Raw genomic sequence first — 18,136 nt, forward strand, 5'->3', positions numbered from 1 at the left:
CCTGCTCCAAGATGTCCTTCCCGTCCTGACTGGGCGTTTTAACCAGCACGAGCCGCATCCTCGGCCTACGGAGGACACAACAAGGCGCTACATGTGCTCTGGTTGTTCCGTGGGTAACCTCTAACGTGAAAACCGGGCTCGTGACGGCGCCAGTCACACCTCAGAGCGGTATTGTTGCTTCTGTTCATTAGTCCGGTGTGTGTTTCTGTCCGTCCGTCCGTCCATCCGTCTGCAGCCGCTCTGCAGATGCGGGCTGGCTGCTGATGGAGCCGGGCTCTGGTGTGGGAGCGCACGCCTCGTCCTGTGTGCTTTCCACGCCGAGCCACATAAAAAAAAAAAAAAAAAAACACACACGCCTGCAGGTTTAAAAACCTGTAATGAAGCTGTGTGTGTTTATCTGCTGCAGCATGTCGGTCATTTAAAAAGGAAAGAGCCACGATTTGCAACCGCGGCGTCTGCGTGGATTCAGACGAGAGCTGCGTTTAAAGGAGTCAAAATCTGTGTCATGCTTGTTGGGAATACACAACACCCCCATCACCATCACCATCTCCATCTCCACCATCTCCACCTCCCCCCACCCTCCTTACTGCATTGTTGTGGAGCCCAACAGGCAGGAGCACGCTGCTGCTGTCTGCTGGGCCTCTGCTCTCATATGTAAATAGTGGCTCAGCCCTGTTATCAACAGATTCCTCAACAAGGCCTGCGTCTGAAAGCACTCCTCCTAGTGTGTTGTTATGTGTGTGGGGGGGTGGATGGGGTGGGGGGGTCAGTTTGTGCCCTCAGGGTGATCCACCTTTTGCTGTTATCTGGAGGGAACTCCTCTCAGGATTCTCCTCTCTGCTGCTCCTCCTGTCTGTGTCTTTGCATCTCATTTGGATTCACGGACCATTTGGGCTTTTTCCCCCCCACGGAGGTTTGGTTTGGCTGTTTTATAGCTGGGAGACTTTCACCGTGCTCAGACAGGGGGGAGGGGGGGTTTGACACATGTTGGTGTTTGTCTTCTCGCCTCTTATCTTCAGATCGGTATCATGGCACTGCCTGTCGTTTTGAGCGTCACAATTCAATCAGACACCGTGGAATTGGATCGTGACCCAGATTGGTATTCTGTAGCCGGTTGTGTTGCATGAAGGTGACTCTGCTCCTGATATGATGCCCTCAAATCCCAGATCTTATCCAGGGTTGAAAATACACCAGAGCAGCAGCAGCAGCAGCAGCGGGACAAGATGGGAATTCACCCACATTTCTCCGGCACTAAAGAATCCGATGTGGCTGCATGTGTAGTAAGGAACCCTGAGCTCGCTCCATAAACCAAACAAGGTGGATTACAGACTGCGTACAGTGCAGAAACCCCTCCAGGTGTTATGGAGCAAAGGGAGAACGTATAGGAATAATCCCCTCAGACGCTAGAGCCACATTCCTTTCTTTATTACTCCCCCCCCCCCCCCCCCCCCCCTCAACCTCAGCTTAGCAGAATCCAGGTGGATAGCAATCACTAGGATTGCTTTGTCTCAGTTGTAGCTGCAGTTGTGTCAAACGTGCAAAGGTGAGCGCCGAGGCCAGAGAGGAGGAACCAGGAGCCACGTGATCGGTCAGCGCGAGCTAAGCTGCCCTGCTGCGGAGAGATAAGCGTGTTAGAGATCAGTGTTTCATGGATATACAGGGAGCACGAGAGGAGAGAGAGGGTGTTAGCGCAGGGGGAAGGGTCACCTGACCTCCCGTAAGCCCTCCGCGGCTCTTTTGGTCGGGGCTGCTCAGGTGGAGGTGGGGGTCAGTCGGTCCTCTGCACTGAATCAGCTCTTCTTCTTCATGCAGAAACAGGAACTGTGTCTCGTCTCGTTTTTCCTCTTGTGGTTCAGAAAGGTTTTAGATGTTGACATTTCCTCTTCCTCATCCTCTTCCTCATCCTCATCCTCATCCAGTAACCTCCGTGCAGCTTGATGTTGGCTGACGGGGACAGCGTGCAGATGAAGGTCACATCACTGCTCTCTTACAGTCGAACACAGACGGGTTCAGAGGTCGGACGCTTCAGGGGGACACACGGTGTGCTGTCATGCCACTGCAGGCATTGTGAGAGCCAACCTGGCAACCGTGGTTATATATATGGACTGGTTGGGTAGTAACGGATTACATGTAACACAATAAGCCCCAATAATCAGATGACATTTGAAGAAAAGATGCATTCAGATTACAGTCAGGCAGTTTTTATTTCTTACTTCAACTCCTCAGGTTGCCAGTTTTGTTCGTAGTAACTTCAGTTATGTTTGTTTTTGTTTTTTAAAATCCGCTTTAATTCCTTTTTTACATGCCCTGAAAAAGGAAGAGGAACATTTTGAATAAGCGCAAAAGAACGACATCCTACTTTGTTCATTCTTCTTATTTTCTTATTTCTCATGATAATATTCATGAGAACAGGAGCTCACAGTTTGTGTCCGTTCGACAGTTAAATGCTGAATGTGCATTTTTATTTGCGCTGTAAATGTTTTGAGCAGCGTTTGTAATCCAGTGGATTAAATTAGCAGTTACAAAGTAATGTGACCCCCACCCTGCAGCATTATCAGCCTTTCTGTGGCTCCTCAGGAACAGTCTGAGGACCTTTTAGCTCTGGGGGGTGGAGGTGGGGGTGTGTAAGTTCACAACAGCAGCAGCTGTGTCAACACCCAACAGTCAGCACGAGGGCTGGCGGCCTCACCTGTCCGGAGGGCTGCAGGTGACGCGTCAGCTGCTCCGAAGAGACCAAGTCAGTGTGCAACAGATGAGAGCTGAACAGTGAACGCACCGTCTGTGCTGTCGGACCTGAATGTTCCTGGTCTTCTAAAAGCTGTTCCTGGGACTCTGTGGTCCAGATAACAGCTGACAGCAGGGAGAGCGAGTCTCTGTGTGTGTGTTCGTGTTTACAAGGGGATTAGAAAAACTGGATAGAAAACTGGAGCCTGTGGTAGTTTTGCTTTGCTGTGAACGCTGCGATCTAATATGTGTGACTTCAAAGGCTAAGAGAGAGCAGTGTAGTTCCTGTGTGTGTGTGTGTGTGTGTGTGTGTGTGTGGAGCCGGTTAGGTTGGAGCTACCCTACAGGCTTCAGCGTTGAGCCCGTCCGACTTGAATATTAAACTCCTGGCTGATTTGCATTCGTGTGATGCACACTGCACAGGGGCGGCTCACACAGCTTATGTTTTAATCAACATGGCTCCCACAGCGCCATCCGTACCACCACCCAGAGCCCCGTCCCTCATCCCCTCATCCCACCGCCACCGTGCTGCGTTCACGGCCCTCCTCTGATCCCTCCTTTTTGATGCCGCTCTCTGTTTATCTGCTCCTCCGTTGTCCCGCCATCTCTCTCCCGCAGGCCTCCCTCTGGAATGTGATGCCGTCTCGTGCTGTGTTACCTGTAGCTCCGCACGCATCTGCACGCCAGATGTGTAAGCGGTTAGGGTTAGGGTCGACTCCCACCAGAGCGGCCGCTGATCCCCCTCAGGTGTGTTATTTGTTAGACTCAGTGGTGGTTGGAGGGCGACCTGTTGAGGGTGATTGATTCGGGCTTGTCTTACACTTGAGGTCACCCTGGAGAGTCCTGGTGTGTTTTTGGAGGGTAGTTCTTGTTTTTTTTTTTGGTGAGTGTGTGTGTTTGTGTGGAGGGAGGGGGTACATGTGGTGTTTTTCCTTTTGCACTTTATTGCAGAGATATTTTTATGTTTCCGTCCTCTTAATATTCCCTTTCTGTCAAACTCTCTGCAGCTTTTTACTGTCTCACTTGAGCTGCTCTAACTGCTGCTGCCGCTAACTCGCCACTAAATTCTTCTTCTATTCACTCCCAACAAACAGCAACAGCTGTTGCTGGAAATCTCTCCACAGAAAGACCCACTTGAGTGCTCCAAGAAGCTCTCATTAACTGGACGCACTGTGGGTTACACTGAAGTAAGACTTAAGGATAAGACTTGAGTCTTAAGTGCAACTGTAGTTGAATAATGACTAATTATGGGATAACGGTAAACGCTTAAACACAGCGTGAAGAGCAGCGCTCTGTATCGTGGAACAAGTTGGTGCACGGACAGAAGAGATGAGATGAGATGAGAAGAAGTCGGGACTTCTTGTTGCAGAGCTGATGTGCGTCGATGCTGGTAAAGAGGACGGTGTGTGTGTGTGTGTGTGAAGCAGAAATGTAAAGGAGAGTCATTAAGCCCACAAAGTGACTTAGTCATGATGGTTACACAGCAGTTTTTATGGTCATACAAGGCAAAGTAAGGCTTTAGCAGCCGAACGCTGAAGAGAACAAAGGTGGGTTTTATAGATTGAATGATGTATTTTTGTCGACCAACCCTGAAGTCTGAAGGGATTGTTCCACTGGATTATGGATTATTGCAGAAAATCAGTTCTGTTGCATGCAAACGTTTATGCATTTTGTTCAGCATGATCTCTTTTTACTTTAACTCCAGTTTCAGCACTATAAATTGATAAATCAAACAAGTTGGGAAGTTTGAGTTAATATAGTTTGCAAGAGAGCGAGTAGAAACACAACTAGAGGCCTCAAACTAGTGAGCAGACGGGTGTTTGGCGCTTTAACGTCTCCAACATCCTCCGTCATCTCATTTAGCCACTTAAGACACGTAAAAGATTCAACTTCACAACAGAGTGAGTAAAATCTCTCAGGCTTGTGTGAACCGCAGACCTTCTTTTTAGACGAGGGGAACGCAGGAGTTCAAAAACACGAGCTCATCTCCGGGGTCTGGGAGTCGTTTCTTGCAGCTAATGAATCTTTTTTTTTTCTCTTTTGTTCAAAGTTTCATTGTGATGCTTTAAATGCTCAGTATTTTATCAGGCACAGTAATGAAACAGTAGCTAAAACCAGAGTTTTACAAAGGGCACATTTCAGCGAGTGAAAAGGAGAGCAGCGAGTTTCTGAGCAAATGTTTTGGTTGCTGGACAAAACCATTGTTTAGAGGCTCGGCAGCCTTTTGGCTCCAGAGTCCAGCTGCCCAGCGACCAACACCAAATGTCTCTGTCTGTCTTCTCTTGGCTGCCTCTCTCTCTCTCTCTCTCTCTCTCTCTGGGTTTCCAAATACAACCAGGCCTCGCACATTCCCAGGTGAAAGTGCCCCCACCCCTCTGCTATATTAGATTAACTTAAAATCTGATTATCACAGACAGGGGGGGGGGGTTTTGTGTAACAGGATTCATGTGATGAGCTTTTGTAACTCTGCCACTTGTTTGTGTGAAGAGGCTCCTGCTCGTCCGTCAGAGGGAGGTCAAGCATGCTGGAGGGTGTTTTTTTTGTTTTTTTTCACACGTACGGGGAGCAAACAGCAGTTACTGGTTCAGTTCCAGGACAGGAGCCAACGCAAACTCTGTGCAAGTATTTCAAGTATGTAGCACACAAAGGAAGCCTAATTCTTCATGTTGTTTGAGCAGAGGGAAACGGAACGCGGTGTCTCGCTGACCCCCCCCCCCAAAAAAAAAGCCAGCAGAGAGCTGATCAGCTGTGTGCAGAGACAAGCTGCTCGGAGTGACTGATGGATAAATGTTTTCTTTTGAAAGACGCCGTGCTGGCAGAAGCAGCCCTCCAGGCCTTCCATCTAGATTTGTGGGCTGAATGGAATCGTTTATGATTTACTCGACTGGCAAGATGCTTGTTTATGGCAGCGATTTGTGAGCAGCGTTGAATGAGAGGCTTTTGGCAGGAAAAAGGCGATCGCTATTTTTGGATGTCGAGTCTCTATTGGGCATTAGGGGAGAGGCTTTGTTTGTAATGAACATCCCCCCCCCATCCCCATATTCTGTGTGGAGAAGTGCACATGAAACAGTCGAGCGAAGGCAGCGTTTCATGTCTTCACTTGCTTTTTCTTTCTTTATTCAATTTCAGGCAACAGTTTCATTTTTTTTCTCAACAGAATCATCCCAGACGCTCTGATTCTGCATGTAGGAGCTTTAAAGCACAGTCAAAGTAATTCCACGCAAAGTGAATTTCATGTAAACCTTGATATTTATGACTGCAGCAAAGAGGAAACGCCACTGAACGCTGCTTTTATTCCTCGCCTCTGTTATTTATTCCCTCACTTTGCCTCTGGCTCTGCTCCTCTGGCTCCCCCTCTGTAGCACCAGTAGCTGTTGAGACATAAAACACTGAGGGATTAGGTTTCTCCCTCTCTGTGTCTGTCCATGCATTATTAATGTTACTTTCCCCGTCTCGTTTCTTCTTCTCTGCGCAAATTAATTGGTTGCTAATTGTATCTGAGAGCTAATTTTAGAGCATTACTCTCTTTCACGCTGCCTCAAGCTGCAAGTTAAGTTATGATCAGACCTTTATTGAACTTTTGAGATTTAATAAATGATCTATAAAAGCAGCCAGATGCATATTTCAATGTGGCTTTATTCATTATAAAATCAGGGATTATAATGTTTTTAGTGCTGATTGTAGTTCCTCTTTACTTCGTGCAGTATGTCAGGTTGGCGGTCACCTAGTTCAGGCACAGAAGCATGAAAACATTCACTTTTTTCTATTAAAACTGTCTAACAAACCTTTTCTTTAACTGACCAGAGGTGCAGTGGCTCCCCCCGATGGTACCTGGTGTGATCTGATCGAGGAGACGCTCCTGCTTATCTACTGCTGACTTCCCAGAAATGCAACCATTGACTCGAGACCTGAAGAAGGAAACACATGGCTGATACTGCAAGGTGAGAGGGAGGAGAACCCCCCGCCCCCCCCGAGCCTCTGTGCGCTTCCTTCGTGCATCTCAGCAGCAGGTTAATCTCAGTTTCTCTCCCATCAGGTGAGGACGCGGCTGGGAGCGCGAGTTGTAAAGTCCCCAGAGTTCCATCACATGGAGGTCAAAGGTCATCTGATCACATCCATGGGTTTGGGGGCTCCTGGTGAGTTACAGTGACTTCTCACAGTGTGAAGACACACACTTTCACGTCTGGGCAAGCATTAAGTGGCCCGGCAAATGTGTGTGTGTGTGTGTGTGTGTGTGTGTGTGTGTGTGTGTGTGTGTGTGTGTGTTTTCTGACAACAAAGGTGTTTTTCTCAAGGGAACATCCAGGTGAAGAAGCAGCTGTGTGTGAAGGTCTTTCGTCACTGCAGCTGTCCGATTATCTTATCTCACTACTTTCACCAACTGTGGGCAGACATGTTGCTGTTGGAAACACACACACACACACACACACACACACACACACTCTCTCTCTGAAAAGCAACCAGTGTGCAACAAAACACAGCATCTTTAATTTAATAGGAATATTTTTAGATGATAAAATGTGTTAGTTTGAATCTCTGTCTGTCTGTTGTTAAAGGAAAAGTCTGTTTCTCTGTTTCCAAACCTTCTGACCTCCCTGTCGTCTCCGTCTGCTGGTTCCCATCGAAGGGACAAATATCAAGTGTCATTTTTTCTTTGGTTTAGTTTATTACTTTATTTAACAGGGACAGTGGACAAATAACATTTCTGAGCTTTTGAAACACAGTTGTAGTTCTCACTGAAGTTTAGTCAAACATGAGTCACTTGTGCGTTTGTTTAAGAACTATTTTTAGCCGTGGATGAATACACATTTTGGGGACGGACTCAAACGTATTATTATCATCATTATTATTATTATTATACTAGTACTAGGATCGTGCATTTCACACCTAGGCCTTCAGCAGTGCTCCGCCTGAATCAATCCACCCCTCAATAACTATTCTATGGTTATAAAAACCATCTTATTATGCAGAAATACAGTATAAAGAGTAGTAACTCCTGTAGCCACAATAAATGCCTTTATTGAATAAACAAACCAGGGTTGAACAAGTCTCCTTCTACTGCAGCTACACACATAATAAACATCAATAATAACCTCATAAACTTACAATATTATTTAGGAAAGTAGCAACATTTTACTCCCCAAAAATTGAGATTATTTGTAAACAACATCCATCCTCCTCTCTTTCCTCAGAAACAGTTCAGTTACTCTGTCGTACAGATTATTCTGTCCAATCCAGACTATCCAATCAACGGGTCTGAACACGGTGACGTAGCCGTACGCCTGCTAGAGGGTCCTGGTGACACCAACTCAACACCTGATCGGTTGAAGCAACAGTTTCATGGACATTTATTTTGTGTTAGAGGGTCTGCAGAACGGATTGTGAAGGCCTTCGGACTTCTTTTACTTTGACCCTGCCTGGCAACAAATGATGGCTGAAATGTGATTGGTTAAATGCTTTAATATGAAAATACATGTGTGGAAGCAGCACAACCATCGGAGAAGCTACGAAAGGAAGCGGACAGAACATTTGGAATTATTTAATAAGTATTCATGGACAAAATGTCATTAACATCAGTTTGTGATTCAGACGGCCCACCACTGCTAGTACTACTACATTACTACTACTACTTATGTGTACAGCACCACCTGCTTCACATGAAGAAGTGACATGAAGTAACCATAGCGACATATTAAATTATGATAATAATTAGCGTTAGAGTTCAAAAAATGCATAAAATCCAGTAAACATTTTAAAAGAAGGGTGAAGGTATGAGAGTAAAGTGAAAAGCAAAAATAATTTTCAGGAAAAGTTAAAGGCCGAAGTGAAGACACAGGATATTTAGTGTTACATTAAGTGTTGAGCATCTCATCAGGCTTTAGATACACAGATAATACTCCTCAATGGGATCAATTCAGTGTCGGTTGCGGTGCTTTTGTTGAGGTCAAATAAAATATAGAACAGAGCCGGCCTCACGCTTTAATTCAGTCCGTCTGAAGCTGCGTTGCCTGTGCTGTGCTTTGTAGATGTGCAAGGCTGCCAGGACGGCAAGCTGCAGGCCGAGAGGATCGTGGCTCTGCAGGAGAGGAAGCGGGCCCTGGAGGCTCTCCTCAGCACCAGAGTGGGAGAGCTCAGACAAGTCTGCCTGCAGGAAGCGGTGAGTTAAAACGCACGCTTAGGCTCCAGTTTGTCGGGCCGAGCTACAAGAGTCCGATGCTGACGAACCCTCAATCGTGACGTTCGCTGTCTGGTCATTTTGGAGGATCTAGTTTATGGTGCTGCTAGTTTTGAACTGTGTTGCAGACAAACTACAAACTACAACCCCCCAACATGACCACACGGTTGAATCTCCGCCTTCTAACCTTCCTGAAGGGAGGGTTTATTGCAGAGCTTGTGCTTTAGACTGCATTTAGCTGGAAACCGAGTGTTTGTGGTTGATCCTCCCTCCATCCTCATCGCAAGGGTTCTTCTGATCTGGGAACTTCTGATCTTGAGAGTCAGAGATATTTCTGCCTCAGCTTTTCACGAGCAGCTGTTAAAAGCCTCCCTGTGGCTTCAGCTGGATGTAGAGTGACCGCACTGTATTCACGAGGCGTCTGCTCTGCTTTCAGTTCAGCTAATTTACAAGTTTGAAGCATTACTTATCTGCAGAGTTAGATAGAAGCATTATCTGTTCCAGTGCAGCCAACTATCTAATGGGTGGTTTTATTGGGATTAAAAGTAATCTGTTAAGTGGCATCAATGATGTCCTCTGCAGGAGCTGACTGGGAAGTTGCCACGTGCTTTCCCCATTGAGACGGGAGAGAAACCCCCAGTGGTGCAGCGCAGAGCTGGCCTGGCGCCCAACAGCAAGGCAGAGGTAAGTCAACACCTTGAATATCAATTGTGCGTACGCAGCGGCCGTGCCTCGCCGTCTGCTCGCGGTGTAACTCGGCTGAATGTCCCCGGCTGCAGGATGAGGCGGCCCAGAGGAAGCAGATGAAAGCCATCTTCACCGGTGCGCTGTACAGACACTCAGAGTCAGAGCGAAACGTCCCAAATAGCAAGAGGACGGTTCATCGGGGGTGTCACACAGGTATGACTGCACGGCAACGAAAACCTCACCCACTTACAAAAAAGAAAACAACAAACACAGACATCAAACTTCATGTTGCATCGTCTGTGTGTCGTCTCGTTGTCTTTCAGAGGACACCGTCATGTCAGAGAGCACGAGCTCCATGTCAGATTCAACGTCCCATGACAACGGTGAGTCCACAGAGCCTCTGGACGCTGCAGATCCAGATTCAGAACGAGCTCCGTGCCGCAGCAGCCCGTAGAAGTAGCTCAATGAATTTGCAGCATTTTTCACATTCAAAACACATCACTCATACTTAATAGGTGGGAGGCTCATTTGCACTTCAGGTGTTAAGACACCAAATAAGAAAACACTGTCTCATTTCAGTTAGAAACCCCCCAAGTAGTGCACTCAGCTTTTAATGAAAGAGACCTGTCTTTCTTTTCTTCTTCCTGTTTTTTTCTTGTTTCATTAAAAGATCATTTCTTTGCCCTAAAAGAGTCTTCGCCCAGCGTGGCCGCCGACCAGCGCTCTCTGTCTCAGCCCCGGCTCACCGTTGGCAGCCCCGACCACAGGATCAGCAGGAAGCTCTCCCCGGTCGAGATTTACTACGAGATGAGGACGCGCCGCAACTCCGTCACAAGCTCCGTTAGGTACTTCTGTCAAAGTGCTGCCAGCCGTGCACACGTGTGCTGTTGTTTGTATGGTGTATGAATGTCTAACACATCTGTGTCCTTTTGTGTTGCAGCCCGACTCACTCTTTACCAAGAAGTGCATCTAACGTCGAGGGTAGAAGTGTTCCAGCTACTCCTCTCTTGGCCCGAACTGCTCCGATCAGCGTCCACGTCAGGTAATCAGTCATCACGTGTGCATCCACAGAACAGACAGCTTATGAAAGGGTGCACTCCACTGACATCCCTCGATTAACGTAAAACACCCCCATGACGAAGATCATGTGAAAGAAGGGAAACAAGTGGGATATTTTCTGCTTGTAAAGTCTTTGAAAATGTTAGTTTGTTAGTTTGAAAACCTCAACTGAGACACATATTCTAAATGTGCTGCCCCTAAACCTAAATCGCATTAATCATACCTCACGTGCCTTTAAAGGAATGGTTTGTAATATTATTTGAATTGGGGTTGTATGACGTACATGTACAGTAGATGGCGCTGTAAGGAGGAGCAGTAAGGACACGAAGCAACATGGAAGATAGCAGCAGAAAAACATATTTCAGCCACGTAGAGAAATCAACATCAGTTTAAGTGTTGTTTCCACATCCAGAATATTTCCACTGCTCTACATTGATGATGATTTCCTCTCCTTCTCGCTCGCCACCAGACTCCATTCACAAAAACAGTGATTTTACCTCTCAGAGGGAGTTGCTGATCTATCTATCTATCTATCTATCTATCTATCTATCTATCTAGTTTGCTTTTGCTATTGTGTGACTTTGATGTTTGAAATGGTTAGTTGGGATGATGAGGATGATGATGAGGATGATGATGATAATAAACTGACTGGATAAGAACCTCATACAACCTCACCTCAAATAATCAGAACCGTCCCTTTAATCAGAAGTTGGGAATAAGCCCTAATTTGAAACATCCAAACAGAATATTCAGGTTCGGGACGTCGTCGTATTCAGAATAACGGTGGGACATGATCCTGCCTGTCAGCGCAGCGACACAGTGCAGCTGCTGTCTGGTGCAGCTACAGCTCCCCCCCACTGTGATAACTGTGTGGTTGGAAATAGCTTAATGACTTTGTTGAGAGCAGACACTGAGTCGGGGCTGTAACAGCGATTAGTGTCATATTTAGCTCCCGGCGAGGGCTTCGGCCCGTCCGCTGGTCACAAGCATGAAAACACTGCGTCGCCTCTTAAGTGATTTTCTGTGAAATGCAGTTACACGGTTTTCTTTGAAATTGCTTTCACTCACTCTTCTTTGTACGTAGCTGCTTTGCGTCCTCTCCTAATCTAAGCTGCTGTCGTGCTCCTCTCTGCCGTAGGTCGGATGCGGCGGGGGCTAATGGGCTGAAGCAGTGGTCTGGCAGCCTGGACGTGCCCTATATGATTCCTCTGGCCCAGGAGGGCTCGTCCTCTGACCGCCGAGGCTGCCCCTACAGCTCCCGGGCCAGGCGCAGCAACAGCTCCGAGGCCCTGCTGGATAGATCGACCCTCCCCGACGATCCCGCCCCCAGAAACGGGATGCCCCCCAGAGGAGGGCCCTACAAGAGCTCAGAGACGCTGACCGACGGGAAGCTGCGACACATCCACCTGGGCAGCCCTGAGAGGCACGTCGACGGCTCTGTGGACCAGGCCAAAATGCGTCTGTCCATGGGGGGCAGAGCGGCGGGCGGGGGCTACAACGAGCTACTGATGGACTATATCTGGGGGAAACAGCAGAGGATGCAGGTGCAGCACCATCTGTACCAGTCCACGGGCAGGATCTGGCAGGACGCGCCCTCCCCCCGCTCCTCCACTGCGGCGGTGCCTCCCCACGCCAACGGCTTCTCCCATTCCCAGGTGCACCTCCCCAGCGCCGCTCCTCCTTACAGCCCCATGGTCCTCCGAGGGTCCGAAGCCGAGCTGCGCAGAGTCAAAGTCACCAGAACCAAATCCTGTGGACCCTTCATTCCTTTGCAGCAACACCCCCAGGATGCCATCCTGCTGTCGGCGTACGAGTCTCCCCTCCCCGCCTCCGGCACCACCACGTCCTCCATCCCCAACCTGCACCCCTACCAGACCGAGCTGTCGGGCCCCTCCTTCGGCCGCAGACCCCCTCAGTTCTCTCTCCCGACCCCAGAGGACTCCACGCGAAGCCTGCATAAAGCCCTGGCTCTGGAGGGGCTGAGGGACTGGTACCTGAGGAACGCCCTCGGCTACCCGCCCGCCGCCCCAAAGGGCCACGAGGCGGGGATCTCTCGCCTCTCACACCCCCACCCGCTGGTGCACCAGGCCCAGTCTGTTCAAGGTGAACCAGCCAACCTCCACAGGTCTCAGATACCCCAGTCAGCCAGCTTCCACGGTCACCCGCTGCATGGAAGGTGAGTGTCTCCGTTTGTCTCTTGTCTCTCTACAGAAAGAAGGAATATATGTATAAAAATAAAATAAAATAAAGATCTATACAGAGAGAGCAAATAAAAAAAACAAACATTATAGTTTAAATAGAAACTACAAGCTCACAAAATATGTTTTTGATGTTTTTCTGAAGCGTAGAAGGTACTGAAATAATTACCATGCGGCCAGAGTGCACACAGAGACAGAGACATGTCTTCACGTAGCTCGATAAACTTCTTGTAACTACCTGGAGACATTATTTACTATCTGAAGGTCGCGTCTGTGTTGCAGTAGGTTTACTCACACAGCGTAGATCTCCAGGCTGGTTTGTAAATGAGCAATACGGCAAAAATAACACAGCGGTTCCTTGGTGATGGATTTATACATCTGATTTACTACATGATATATGAATATAAGAATTGAACTACAAATACCAGCATGCATGTTTGCAAACAGTCCCCTCACTCAGTATTTTCTGCTGAGATTCGGAAGATGGAAGCTGGCAGCAAGTCCTCCAGCTGAGGAAGGGTGCTGTTCTCTCAGCCCATCCGTCATCCGGTGACTTTTACAATCGCAGTTGTTTTATTTGGGTTTGTGTTTTGCGTCGGCAGCATTTCCTGCAGCCTCATGCCAGCACCCACTCGGATGTCTCCTGATCTAATACTAGTCGAGTCTTCTCAATCAGAGAGAGAGAGACCTGGAAGATCCTTTTGGTTTAACCACAAACAGCCGTTATATCACACACACACCAGACTACATTCACAAAAACAGGGATTTTACCTGGCAGAACACAGGAGTTGATGGTCTTCCACTGACTCGATTGGTTAGTTAGTTTGTGTTGTTGTTTGACTTTGGTGCTCTGAAAAGTTAGTTTGGATGTGAACTGACTTTGTTAAGCAAACCAAATTCACAACAATTAGACAATCAACATCCGTGTTCTGCCAGGTAGAATTAGTGTTTTTGTGAATGTAGTCTGGTGTGTGTGCAGAGAGCGATGTAACGGCTGTTTGTGGTTAAACCAAAAGGATCTTCCAGGTCTCTCTCTGTAGGGATCCTTTCCATGATGCTGTCACACACTTAGAATAACAATCTGAGCCTGTCAGTTACAGTGGATGTACTTTGATGGGCCCAGATGCCCCAAAGGATCATGTTGCAGCCATTGCAGCCCGTTGGAGGCTGCCAACTGAGACGAATTACTGGACCACCTCCAAAACTTTTTGTACCTACCAGTCATTTAGACACTAAATTATCTAAAAATAGGACCCAAGTTTTAAAAATAGAGGTTATCACTTTATAAACTTTCAAGGACGTCCTTCTCCAAACTCGATGATTCATACGTTGTTGTTGTTGTGTTTTTTTTTTTTGTGGTTTCATGAAAAAGTATTCTCAGTTTTTATTTATTTCTTTACCCTCCACATCCCGCCTCATGTTTGTGGAGAGCTGTATTGATCTGTTTTTCCTCCCCCCCCAACAGATCGATGGAGTTCTCTCTCTATCAGGAGACTCCTCATCCACAGATGCAAGACGTGAGCCCAAAGGAACCCAGTGCAGACCCAGGCACCCTAGTCTGAAGCAGCAGAACACACACACACACGTTATATGTAGCCTCACACACACACACACACACACACACACACAAGTTGATACAACGTGACCTCAACAGCAAAAGCAAAACACGGCAACCTCAGCAGAAAGAGACTGGAATAAACGAACAAACTGTAGCTGTACAGTGTGAAAAAGCCTTGGCAAGTTCCCCCGTGTTACAACTGACCCCGTGTGTGAACTCCACACCCAGCGCTCTCATGTGGGTGAGCACGGGGGGCGACACACCCCACAACAATACGGTCGCGCTGTTATTCATATATCGATATTTCCGGTCCAACACGAGCAGTAAAATCCTCCCTAATGACCCTGAGATATACTTTTTTACAGAATATATACAACTCTAAATTACTATTTTGTATCTTCTGGGATATAAAGAACAGTTCTATTAAAGAGGTAATTTATTGCTCATTAAGCGTGTGATATACAAAGGTGTCATATGAGCTCACGCCGTTTGAAAAAGTATTAATACATGCCGGTGAATGTGTGTTTGTAAACTATATAGAGCGCAAAAAAACACATGCTTCAGTCTCCATCTGCTCTTTTGATTTCACAGCCATTCGTGTTTTTTTTTCACCCTCGATGAACGAAACGGGCCGAGAACCGCAGCGGACGGACGGGAGAGCCTGAATGTTTTAATATCAACACTAAACCTTGGTTAGAAACCTTTAACCCTTTCATGCATGAACTATGATCACCTCAGTAAGGATTTAAAAAATTTTATTCATTCATCTTTTGGCATGAAAAACAAGATTTTAACTTTTTTTTTTTTTTTTCAACCCCAAATTTTATAAAGATATATTTACATGCCCAGTAGTTGAAATATAAGAATAAGACCGACTTTATTTATCCCGGAGGAAATTGTTGTGCCAGAGTGTGGTACAACAATACAAAATATTAAAATACAAAATTGAACAGAAACTTAGACACAATAAAATACAATTAAATTAAATAGTCCGTCCCTTTTTAAAACAAAAAGTACAGATTGAAAAGTACAAATTTGTGAGAAGCTAGTGATGCATGATGGACACTTCAGTGGACACGTGATTAATCAGAATTTCCTCCCAATATAAAATCAATACTTGCAAAATTTAGCAATTGCATGACTCCTTAGATGTTACTTGATGTCACCATATTTTTCTTACCTGCCAGGGTTTCTTTTTATAGAAGGTTTGAAGAGAAAGAAATGATGTTTCTGGCTGTCTGTCGGCCATCTTGGTTTCACTCTTTTATTTTTTCACTTGCAGTGGCTTCCCACTGGGCAGCAGTCAGTGTATGAGATGATGCAGTAGCTTCACTGTGGTGGCTGATGTGCAGCTATGCCATCAAAACTCATGCATATACAAGAAAACACACTGCAGTGACCTCTGTGCATGAAAGGGTTAAAGTGCTTTCTAATAATCTGCTAGCATTGAGCCTTTTTTTGTGAGCTTGGTCTAATCAGAAACTGGAAGCAGTTCCACGATGTCACTAAATTAGGGTTATTTGGAATGATGTCATAAATCTTTTATTGTGATTTTTTTAACTTTCCAGTGTGTTTTCCAGCTTCTGGCTGATGAACGTCTCCGTGCTGACCTTGAATAATTAGACCCGGTGTAGGTGAAACATGAGGGCTGGCGTGCGGCGGTCGTTTACTCGTGTCTGATCTGTTTTTATTTCTGCCTTCAGTTGAGGATTTCAGTGTCATATGGAGCACTTTATGAACATCTTAAGCCTTAATTCCCTATGAAATTGTCACCAAGAGAGATGACAGGCAGTAGGAAGGTTTTCACAGGGTTTATAAATGGGGGGGTTGGGGTTTTGGGGGAGGGGGAAACTAAAGGAAAACGTCTCCTGAAGGTCTATCTGAGTCTGTACATAGCGTACTGGAGTGTACTGATGAGTTTCAAGCTGATATTTTGTTCCCGTACTAACAATGTCATTTTTAAACTAACCATACAAGTATTTAATCAAAACACCCCCCTCCCACTTCATTCCACCCCCATGTGAACACTGTTTAATTGGCTGTGAAGAGAAACGGGGCTGCTGCAGGTTTAAATGACGGTGTGAGCAGGTCTCATACCAGTAAATGTGTTAATGAGAATTCATTCTGGCTGATTTCTTTTCTCTTTTGTATTTGTAATGACTCATTTTCACGTGCTTGGTTTTGTGTTGTTTTAAAAAAAAAAAAAAAAAAGAAAAAGAAAAAATAATAGTAACTTTTTTTTTAAAATAAGTAGTTATGTGTCACAATAAAAGTGTATTTCTAAGTTTGTAATCAGAGTCTTAGTAGCATTCTGCACTATAAACTTCAGCAAAAATCTGAAAAATAAATGAAATCCTGAAGGAGACTGAAAATATTTGTCTTAGTGTAAACAGGCATTAAAGGGATAGTTCGGATTTTTTTTATTTTTTTTTGCATGAGGTACTCCGTAGATAAGACGAGTCACCATACGGATGCTAAGTAATGTACTGCTGTGGACGGGGGGGGGAGCAGGAAAATGGATTTTAGCCTCCTAAAAAAAGGTCCATTTAAAAAAAAAAAAAATCATTAATATCAGTAAGTTTCCGCTATTTTTAGAATATTTTCACGGCTTCACTTTGCCGTCAGACAGCTCTTTAAATGCAGGACTGAAGCTCCTTCTTTTTTCCCACCAGACTCCATTCACACAGAACAGTCATTTGTCCTCGCAGAAAAACAGGAGTTTCGACGGTCTTCCGCTGCCTCTACCTGTCAGTTTGCTCATGTCGGTTCATCGTATGTCTCTCATGTTTAAACAGTCGATTAGGAGTCCGAACCAACGTGTCGGTTGATCGATCGAGGCAGCTGTGGCACTCCTGTGTTCTGTAAGGTAAAATGACTGGTTTTGTCAATGGAGTCTGGTGGCTTTGAAGCAAGCAAAGAGTGAAAGAGAGAAAGAGAGAACGGCTTCAGTTCCCTGTTGAAAGAGGTGAAAATATTCTAAATATGGTGCACAGATACTGATTTTGATGGCCCCTTTTTTAAGGACTGGATGAGGACCTCATGCAACCACACTCAAACTAATCCAGACTATCCCGTTTCCATCTGATGTACCTTCGGCCATCTTGGGACTCATTTGAATGTAATTCTTTGTCATCAGCTGTATTGTTTTTTATTTCCTACTCTGGTACAAACTGTAGCCCACCGGTGGGGACGCTGCCTGGTTTCTTCTGCTGTCTGATGTGTTCACGTCCTCTCGGTATCCAGCTTCATGCAGCTTCTTCCGGCTGGTTAAAACCTGAAATCAAAGACCAAACTGCTGTGCACTGGGGGTCGTAAATGTATTTTTCATATAACGTACTCTGTAAGTTGAAAATAAATGATATAAATTTAGCTCCGAAGCAAATTTATTCAAACTATATTATATTTATGAACCTATAACATTTTGTAGCTATCTACTGTAGCTCTTCCTCATCAGTGCGGGAATTGATAATGTGAGTTAAAACCATTTCACTCAGCAGTGTGGCGTGTTAATATTTGATTATTCTTCTTATCTTTTTTAGATATTTAAGTGCAGCTGTTTTTCTCTATCCTCCTCTCTTTATAACCAGGCCTATGAGATGAGACTGAGTAGGCCCGCCCTATACTGTATGTATGAGACTGTGCATTCATTCTACTAAATAAAGTGTCATGTTGAAACCGTCACGTGTTTGTTTACCGTGCAGGAGGAGTGGACGCAGTGAGGTTAAACCTCAGACG

The 18,136-nt window shown here is 45.9% G+C and overlaps 1 protein-coding gene across 1 annotated transcript; it reads left to right on the forward strand.

Moving 5' to 3' along the window:
* Nucleotides 1-6,559: 6,559 nt before the first annotated feature.
* ccdc120b (coiled-coil domain containing 120b) lies at nucleotides 6,560-14,405 on the forward strand. Its single transcript, XM_070850324.1, has 10 exons — nucleotides 6,560-6,665; nucleotides 6,761-6,860; nucleotides 8,751-8,881; nucleotides 9,482-9,583; nucleotides 9,679-9,799; nucleotides 9,910-9,969; nucleotides 10,278-10,431; nucleotides 10,527-10,628; nucleotides 11,784-12,821; nucleotides 14,309-14,405. Exons 2-10 carry the CDS (start codon nucleotides 6,812-6,814, stop codon nucleotides 14,403-14,405), a joined length of 1,854 nt encoding a protein of 617 aa, XP_070706425.1. The 5' UTR covers nucleotides 6,560-6,665; nucleotides 6,761-6,811.
* Nucleotides 14,406-18,136: the final 3,731 nt, after the last annotated feature.

This window comes from Pempheris klunzingeri, chromosome 2 (assembly GCF_042242105.1).
Source record: "Pempheris klunzingeri isolate RE-2024b chromosome 2, fPemKlu1.hap1, whole genome shotgun sequence".
Classification (NCBI taxonomy): domain Eukaryota; kingdom Metazoa; phylum Chordata; class Actinopteri; order Acropomatiformes; family Pempheridae; genus Pempheris; species Pempheris klunzingeri.